Below are 10,348 nucleotides of genomic sequence, written 5' to 3' on the forward strand. Positions count from 1 at the left end.
TTAGTTTGTTAAAGCAGGCAGTTCATCATTATCTTTTTTTCAAGGCAATTTGGGGTGGGCAATGAATACTGGTCTTACCAGTCTTACCCACATCACTTAAATGAAATTTAACAGAACCAATTTAAAAGTTACATCTTAAGCTTCACTGAATAAAAGCAAAAATGTGCATTTGTTTTGCACCTTTAAATAGCCTTAGGACATTCCAAGGCATTTTTCAAATAAATATTTATTTTACATCACTTTTGCAATACAAGAAATGTGATAGTTGACTGGCACATAAAATCACATAAGCATCAGTGATCTTTTAGTAATGCACCGAAGCACAAAAAAGGCAAACTCTTTAACTGTCCCGAATTAGGACAAGTTTTGCACAAAAAAATTAAAACCAGAATTCTTACCTGGCGAGAGACAGAATTGTTAGATTCTGTGACTGAAGACATAACATTGGCAGCACTTCTTTTGTGAACACTGTTCATACCAGGCATTTTGGTTATTTTGCTGGATCTACTACTGGAACTAGAGTTTTTACGCTTTTTCCCCTCTGACTTGTCAAAAGGAAGGGGCAGCGAAGACATTGTACTGTGTGCTGCTAGTGCATGGTCCCCTGCGTGGTGCACCAGGGAAGAAACAGACAGAGTGGGGTCAATACTGCTCACAACCATGCTCATGTGTTTAATGGAGTCTGTTGAGCTGCCAGGCAAGGAAGTCCGTCCTGAGGAGTCTATTTTGGCACTAAGTGCATTGGTTCCGTTGTTCGTATTGTGCACAGACATTGCGCTGTACGAAGATGTTGCAGGAAATGAATTCAATGTGGTGCCAGGGTTCAACACGCAGTTCCTTTTGTGCGACCCTGAAAATGATGACGTTGAAGATGAAGTCTGTAATGACGATGGAAATGGGGAGGTGGCAGGAGGCAGTGGCGGAGGTGGTTTCTTCCTCTTATTACACGAGCCCTTGTCGCTGCGTGAAGATAAGTCCTTAACTTTGGAGGATCTGCTGGTTTTTGTTTTCAGTGGTTTACTGAGTGATGGGGAAGGTATGACCATGGGTACTGGTGATAACAACGAAGGGGCCTTGAACCCAGAGTCCATCAAATTAAATGCAGTTGCTGCCTGTGGAAAGGCAGCAGTGTATGACATGATGGAATTGGTGTCCACTGTGGTTGCAAATCCTGTTGACGACAAAACCGGGGCTGTCATTACACAAGACGGAGTAATTGGTGAACTTGAAGCAAGATAAGCTGCTGAAGGGCTGCTCAAAGGCTGTAGCACTGATGCAGAAAATGTTGTGTTAACAGGTGCTGCAGGAGATGGCATCGGGCTATCCGCTGCAGGAGGAATTTTCCTAAAGTTGTTTGAAAAGGGAAAGAAAAAACAATTTTATTCTTAAAATTCTACTTGAGATATGTGCGTTTGTAAAAATGAACCAACAATTCTGCCATAAAAGATAGAACACCAATTTTAAGTTCATTTGCTGAGATTGGTCATTTATTTAAGCAAATCTGGGGAGGGGAAAATTTTCTCAGTTTCTAATCTGTTGAAAAATAAGGAACACTTCTACAAAGCCACGTTTAGAAGCCATAACTTCTTTGAGGCCATAACTCAGAGGACATCTCCACCACAAGGCAACAGAGCCCGGCAGATGGTGTAATGTTTAGGTTACCACCTGTCTAAGTCCAATTGAAGACACCTTGATGGGCTCAGAGGAGGAGCACTCTTCAAAGATGAATCTGCATTTCAATTAAATATTGTGCAGGATACAAGGAATTGAGGCTCAACATCCAGCCTACTTGCTACAAGTCGCTCAACTGGTCTTGAAGTGCTTGTCCAACACTAACAGGGACAGATTTAGATCCAATAGAGGTTGACAACCCTCTTTGCCTGTCAAGCACATGATGACTTTTACCTTTTCTCTGTTGTCTCAAACAACCTAGGGAAAAACTGAAAGTCTCATGTCAGCACTTGAGAGCCCAGCCCTGACAGCCGCATTCTACCAGCAGCTCAATAGGAATGTGTTTGTTTACGGATTTGAAGATGAATGCACAAATCCACTTAGGGAGTTCTTCTATTGGAAGAAGCACAGGTGTGGTGTTGAGATCACAGATATTAAAGATCATAAAGAAAAACAAACATTTGAACTTGAATAATCTGCACAGTTGTAGTCACCACTGAAAACATCCAATATTAATGTGGTGTTATGCTTATGTGCAATCATTCTTCATTAAAGGACCAGAAAGAGGATTACTATATTAAGTCAAGATATACTTCAATACTGTAAGTGTATCCTCTAATCTGCTGAATTGTCAATCTAGTTAATATTCCACCATCTCAGCCCTGCTTTGAACCTACTCTGACTTCCTTCTCCCAGACAAAGAATCTTACCTCTGACTCACAAGGTAAAACACAGATGTGAAAAGTCTTTGGGTCAACTTAGTTCATTTACTCAGAAACATCCCACTGTTATTCCATTACACACTGAAGATCCCCCAATCAATGGCTTATTTGAGAACTGATTAGACCCATCATAGTTCAATGGACAACTGACCCAAGAAGTTGAAAACACATTTTCACCAGAACTGGAATCAGCCTTGTTACGTCTAGATAATTCAACCATCCGCATTAGAAAGTTAAATAAAATGTACACTGCAGACCAGATTCAGGTGAAAGCACACTTGACACTTCTGAGATTCATTTTACATAAAATTCAGGACTTCAGTACAGTAGTCGTCAACACGCTCATTAAGTGTTTATCAGGGGCTGAAATATAACTTTCATGTTCAAAACTGTTCTCACATTAACCTCATAAACTAGGGTGAATATTGGACTCACTTCCACATCTGTGAATTTAGGTGTTTTTCTACCATTGAATTAAGTGCCAGTCGAAAACGGTCCCATCGTCTGTCAAAGACATAGAAACCTCTGCCCATCAAGCGACTCCCAAAAGTGCAATACTACAAAACAATGCAAAGCAATTATTTTAAACCACACATTTTGAGATTGAAAGACATAAAACTCAAGTGTTGAAAACAAATCATAAGCTACTGAAGTAAAATACAACAACATACACCAAGTGGCCTTGGGTGGTGCCCCGAATATTGACAGTCCAGTTTTTCGGCTTCCTCTGCACCATCCATTTCTCCTTCATCACTGGATAATCGGCTTGCTAAATCTCCAATTATGGGCAATGGCAATTCCAATACTGTTGCACTGTTGGATATAGTGCCCAAACTACTTAAGCTGCCAATAGATGAACCCCTGCTGAAAGCAATGGATAAATATTCTATTAATTCGAGGCTACATTTCAGATCTTAAAACAGAGACATTTTGGTGCAGGGTCTGACAACTGAAAATAAAAGAAACAGAGATTACCATGAAATTGCAATACAAAAACAGATGGCTCAACCACGAGGGCCTTTATTTTCTACATGAGCAGCAGTCTTACTTCCACTTTGGTTCCATACACTTTCTTTCACCTTTCATTCAATGATTTATCTAAGCTATTCTTAGATACCGACATGGTCTCCCTTTCAATCATGCAGTCAGTTTAGCGATCACAGCTTGTAACTCTCCTTATTCTGGACCTCTCATTCAGTGAAAACAGTATACTTTTAATTAGATTATCTCATTCTAACAAAGCTTTCTACAATTCCACTGAACCATCCTGGAATTTCCCTTATTCTAACATGTGTAGCCTCAAGTTTTTATCCTTTCTTTGAATCTGAACCTCCTCACACCAGGCACCATTCTACTGAATCAGTGCACGAGCCTGAATAGTATCTCAACAGTCCTCCTGTACTGTGAAGCTTAACACGGCACAGCATACTTCAACAGCGCATTTGCTAAGTTTTATGTAGGTTCATCTCCATTTTTATGTTTTATATTTTATGACATTATTAAACCACCTTTAAACAGTTTTTAAATATCTAACATCTACCACCTTGCAAAAACAATCAATCAATCAATCAGCTCAGTGGAAGTTGTGCATTAAACCAAAGGCCTCACTTATTGCTGTGGCTTCAATACACCACCACAGAATGAAACCCAGCTTTGGTGTTTTTATACATAATTCTATTGAACACAACCTCCATTAAAACACAAATACATAAACAAATGTGTTCCAATTACTTGAAGGTTATGAATAAAAATCACATTACTTCATTTGTGATTTTTATTAATACTGGTACAAGAGTTTGAAATATCAGACATTAAAAGAACAGAGATGGCACTGAAGTGAACAAAATGGTGCGCAGCGAATCTCGTCTTTAGAACACTGCAGTTTAAACTAACTGACAGACGGACTGTTTACCAAGGAGTTATCATTACTCAAATTAAGCTCAGTCACACCCATAAATCAGTTTGCATTGACTGTTTCTAGATCCCTGTCCATTTGAGACATACTGCAACATCCCAGCATGGGACCATCTCCTGCATTATTCATAGAATCCCTAACAATGTGGAAGCAGGCCATTCAGACTATCAAGTTCACAGTGACCCTCCAAAGAGCATCCCACCCACACCCACCACCTCCACCCTATCCCCGTAACCCTACATTTCCCATGGTTAATCCACCTAACCTACACATCCCTGAACACTATGGGCAATTTAGCATGGCCATTGTGGGAGGAAACCAGAGCACTTGGAGGAAACCCATGCAGACATGGGGAGAATGTGCACACTCCACACAGACAGTCTCCCGAGGGTGGAATCAAACCTGGGTCCCTGGTACTGTGAGGCAGCAGTGTTAACCACTGAGCCATTTCATTTCTCAGCTGACCTGTACCAACTTACTAAGCTCTTTTATCATACAAACTAAATAAGAATATTTGTCAATTTAATCAGTAAAATCTATATTAGATTACTATTAATGGATGAATATTCCCAGGGATCAACTTGTTTAAGGTGGAATTGCCTGAACATGACTTGGCTTTTAAAAAAAAAATAATTTGAAGAAGGATGCAAACAGCTTTTGTACATTGTTTTATAAACGCAGAAGGTGCATTAGATTAAAAAAAAGCTTACAACCCAGAATTGGTTCCTCAATATAGTCTATGGAGAGAAGGAAGCTAGTAAATTCTATTTGAAGGAGGGTTATTACATCTTCTATGAAAACAAGTATTTCAACTTCTTTGTTCCCTTATATTTTATGTGTTGCTCAATAGAAAGCACCAAAACAGTTTTGATGTTTGCAATTATTTCATTGTGCTACTGATGTGACCCCCAAAATGAGCAGAAATTCATCAGAATGGAACAGATATATTGTTTTTTTTAGTAACTACTACAATCTAAGTGTAGCACTCCTCTGTTATTCAATAGATCTTTGTTCCTGTTCTTTACTCCTGGTACAAAGTAATGCTTCCTGTGGAAGAGTGAAAATCATTTTTGCAATGCATAACATAAGGAAAGTTCTTGGTTAGCAGGGATCCTTTTTCAGGGTCTTGGTTAACTCAACACAGACCTCAAATGAATCAATTCAAAATAACCGTGACAGCAATCCTACTTTCTTTTAAAAATATGTTATTGGATGTGGGTCACTGGCAAGGTTAGCATTTGTTGTTCATCCCTAACTGCCCTTAAAACTGTGAGGCTTGCTAGTTCCTAAAACATTAGCCTAGTCCTCTGGATTATAGTCCAACAACAATACCGCTGTTACCATCTTGCCACACTTTCTCCACAACAGTATCTAACTGAACGTCCTCGGATAGAACATCTCTCTATCCGAACTTAACTCGCCAATCCTTAGTTAACTGGAAGTTCACTACATGAATCATTTGAGAACATTGGTATGCATTCTACAAACTGATGGATGAGCTAACCATCCCACCACAGGACTTTCACAAAAAAAAACTACTGCTCAGTGAGAAATGTCAACCTCAATTTCTACCAGTAACAGGAAAGGTCTGCCTGCAATTTGCATAAAATCTGAAGTCAGCATTCATACAAGCTAAAGAAAGTAACACCTTTTCATCACGTATTTTAAAATCTCCTGAAGACACACTTTAAGACAGACAGAACAGTCAGCAGTAATTCTCTGCGATAAATAGAAGTGGTGAAGTAAAAGCAGCAGCCTGAGGGTAATGTACAGCTCACAGCAATGGAAATATCACGTGAATGACAACGCTCTCAAAGCAACATGGAATCCATAGAAGCTTCACCCAAGGCATTATTGAATTTAAATATTAGAACCTATGATATGCTGAATCGCCTAATAAATGTGCATTTTGTTCAGATACAAGTGATTTGGCACCAAATCATTACATAATTATTTAGAAATTTTTGATTAGTGATGAAAAATGATTGATATATAATAATAATTTGTGAAAAGTTACCTCCAAATAAAATATTCATTGTGTTACTTATTTCAAGTGATTAACTGGCTAAACCACACAGGAATGTTTATTTGGGAGTGAGGATATGCTAAATTTTGGATTTTGCCAAATTTTGAATTGGGTGTATTTGGGCATTGGGTTGTTCAGTCCAATCCGGGTTGTGTGGGGTCAAGGGTCTCTGGAGCATGGAAACAGACTGATGGCAAGCAGTGGAACAGATAACGTGTGCAACACCAAGTTAAACTGTCCAAATAAATCAAATATAATTGATGCATGGCATATTCTACACATGTCCAGTTTTCAACCAGTGGCAGCTTTTAGACAATTTTTATTGACAGAGTGTACAAGTAAACATCTTTAAATTTTGATGTTTTGGAAATGTCTCAAAACACTATTTGTACAGGATACATTTTTAATTACAATCAATACATTATTAAAAGTTATATGGAAAGAAGTTTTTATACATATGCTGCATGCAATGCAAGAAAATGAAATACCACTGTTTTGTTACAGATTTTCCCCTTTCCTGATTAGATCACTGTCCTTAATTATACATGTTATTCTGGGATTCTCATGTGATATCTGAATTTGTGAATGCCACTGAACGCAGAAGGGTGTGCATGCACACGCACATACATATACATGATACAGGATGAAGCTTGCACTCTCAGGATAAACTTGTTGAATGGTTAAGCTAGTTCAATGTTGACAATTGTAAACAATGAAAATCATGTTGCAACTCACCTGGCAAGGGCAGTATTCAGCAGTCTTGATTTTGCTGGCGATGTAACTTTATGCTCCAAACCAGGGTTAGTTAAAGGTACTGCAACTTGCTCTTGTGGAGGCATAGACGGACTCTGATGAGATTCTTTTGACACTTGTAGGTGTTCCTTGTCTTTTACAGTTTCTTTCTCCTTTGAGCGAGCTTTGTGTTCAGCAAGAAGAATGTCAAACTGTTTTCTTCGTCCTGGTACCGCTCTCCGATAATTAAGTGAATGAGTCTGTGCAAAAGCAAGCAAATAGAAGCCACATCAGATACAATTGAAATGACACTTGCAAATATGAAGCTATTTAGCTTAGCTGTAAATAGCATGCCCCAGCATTTGTTGAAATCTTCAAACATTTTTGATGTGAAGTAGCTTTTGCTTTGTTAACGATTTCAAACTCAAACTTTATTTATGTGAATATAACACTGATATTCACATATACGTTCAATAACAAGCTGCAAAATTGTATACATTCCAAAATTCCATTGCAAATATCAAGAAGCCAAAGAATCATTCTGAGCAAAACACATACCTTGCATGTGAGTGACCTTGTACAAGGTTTCTTGGTCTCAGGATCCATGACACCACAATGTCTGTTGGGGTCAAATTCCCTCTCTGTTGGATTGAAAATAAACTGAATTCGGTATAGTGATCACAGCCAGACAAATTGTGTTTTCTGTACAATACCTATATCTAAACTGATTATTAAATGCACAAAATCACAGATATAAAATATTCCTGTTGATACCAAATGCTCAAAGTGTTTAAGTTTATTTTTCTTCTTAATATAAAGCATTATTGAGCCTTCATGTTTGAAAAGAGATACATTAGAAAAATTCACAAACTCTCAAGCTCTCCACTTTCAACATGTAAATAGCTTATATTATTTATTCAACATTTTTAATGGCTCGGTTTTTCGTAGTCATGGACCAGTAAATAGCCACGACAGCTGATTCAATAGCTGAAGCTCCTTCACTTTCCACAATGTGTTAACATGGATGTGTTGTGTAGCCGGACTCCTCATAGGCAGGATCTCATTGATACCCAGGGATTATATCTCCTCCGACAGCTCAGTTCAACAGCAATGATCAAATCTGTTGTGCATGAAGCAGGCACACCACAGCATAAAAAACTGAAAAAAGTCACCAAACAGCCAAAATGATCTACCACCTGCATTTGTAACTATAAACTGATGTATATTAAAACAGACAATTTCAAACTTATATTATCATAGAATCATACTACATCGAAGCTCACCGTGTCTGTACCGGTTCTTTTAAAGACCTGTCTAATCACATCCAGACCTGTGCATAATTTTCTTTTTCAAGTATATATTCAATTTCCTTTCGAATGTTACTATTGAATCTTTTTCAATCCACTTATCAGGCAATACGCTCAAATCATAACTGTTTGTATAAGGAAAAAAAAGTCATTTCTCCTAAATTTGTGCCTTTTTGTCACTGACTTACCTACCAACAGAAACAGACCCTCCTTATTTACTCTGTCAAAACACTTCATTTCAAGTATCTTGAGTTAATTCTTTCCTTGAACTCTGCATTAAGAGCAATCCCAAGGTTTTCATATGACAAAAGTCCCTGTACCCTGATACTATTCCAAAAAACCTCCAGGAACTTGACATACTTTCTGAAGTACGACTGCATTTGAAGATGCCATCTTGAACAACACTAGGCCAGAATGCATTGTACAAGTACTGAAGGGAAAAGTTAAATGTTTCCCCCAAACTCTGAATCATTACTACCTTTCTTATGTCCTTTCATATCTCTCACACACACATTCATTGCTCTACAGACAGACTCTCAAGGTCAGGTTGCAGCATAGTCTCATGTCGTGATATTTTAAAGAGGTCTCATGCTGTCAGTAACTTATGTTGCTCTTTCCATACATAGACACATCATAGGTAAAAGTGATAGGCCCCAGTCCTTTCCAAGAATGGAAGCTCTTTTTAATCCATAATACTTTCAACACAAGCATCAGCCCAGGGTGGTTACTGGAAGCTATGCTGTATGAATAATTGCAGTAAGGAATTAAAGGTTACAATGACATACTATAACCAATTAAGCACTTTTGGAGTACACTATATAATGCAGATTTAGAACATAGCCCAATTGTACTCTTCCACAAACAGCAGTGACCAGAAATTTTGTTGCAATGGGGAGTTGAGAATATTGACCAGAATAGTCAGGGTAACTCCCCTACTCTGGTTCAAATTATGGCTTGGAATCTCTTGCAAACATCTGCAAGGATAGAGGAGCCACAGTTTAACAACTCAGTGCAAAATTGGCATTCCCAAAAATTGTGTACTTTGTAAATAATGCGCTGAATTTATCAGCATGAACTATCTGTTCAAGTCTCTGAATATCACTTGAAGTCATGACCATTGGTTTCAAATACCAAAACGTTTGCACTGAGAGAAGCCTGACTTTTGCTAAGAGCAGAGCCTGCAAATCAGTGGATTGGCTATTGTCTGTTCACAGTTGATCAGTCCAGAAGTTTTAATATCAAGGTACATGTCTTAAAGGATCACGATTCAGAGCTTTCTTCATTCATTCAAGGGATTTGTTAAGCACTTTGTCAGAGGATAAGTATAGAATAATTAGCCACATCTGTGCAATTACGCAAAACAGATTCTCACCACTACAGTCAACTTTCAGAACACAGTGCAATATCAGGGTGTTCTCTGGTATTGTCTCAGGTTATAGGGTTCTAAGCCAGGTGACAGTGTCTTGGATGGATTTTGTCAGAGAAGTTTCTGCTTCTGTTTCAGGTTTCCAGCAGCCTCAATGTTTTGCTTTTGTATGGCATTTACATGTTGGCTCCGAAACCAAAACTACAAAGAGAGACATCACCTCAAAACCCTGGAGAAGCATCATGCACACTATCTGAGATGGATTATTTACATCAGTTGGGAGGACAGGCAAACGAACACCCCTGTCCTTGAAGCAGCTAACAGCACCAGCATCGAGGCCATGATCATCCAAAACCAATTCCGCTGGCTGGCCACATGCTTAGGATGCCCGAGTCCTTACTACTAAAGCAAATGACCTTAGCCCAACTTAAAGAAGGCACTTGAACAAGAGAAGGAAGGAGAACCAGAGGGTACAAATTTAAAGTGATTTACAAAAGCAGCAAATGTGAGGTGAACAATAGTATTTTCATGCAGTGAATATTCAGGGTAAGGAATGCACTGACTGCAACTGTGGGGAGGGCAGATTTGATTGAGCCACCCAAAAGGATA

At 38.6% G+C, this 10,348-nt stretch overlaps 1 protein-coding gene across 1 annotated transcript; it reads right to left on the reverse strand.

Annotated features, from left to right (window-relative positions):
- Positions 1-293: 293 nt before the first annotated feature.
- On the reverse strand, positions 294-7,702 carry LOC109913324 (ataxin-7-like protein 1). Its single transcript, XM_048593032.1, has 5 exons — positions 7,625-7,702; positions 7,070-7,326; positions 3,065-3,257; positions 2,829-2,950; positions 294-1,344 (listed from the first exon to the last, which is right to left on the reverse strand). The coding sequence occupies exons 1-5, from the start codon at positions 7,670-7,672 to the stop codon at positions 294-296; spliced, it is 1,671 nt and encodes a 556-aa protein (XP_048448989.1). The 5' UTR covers positions 7,673-7,702.
- Between the last annotated feature and the right edge of the window lie 2,646 nt (positions 7,703-10,348).

The sequence above is a fragment of the Rhincodon typus genome, unplaced genomic scaffold (genome assembly GCF_021869965.1).
Source record: "Rhincodon typus isolate 14 unplaced genomic scaffold, sRhiTyp1.1 hic_rhity00002238, whole genome shotgun sequence".
Classification (NCBI taxonomy): domain Eukaryota; kingdom Metazoa; phylum Chordata; class Chondrichthyes; order Orectolobiformes; family Rhincodontidae; genus Rhincodon; species Rhincodon typus.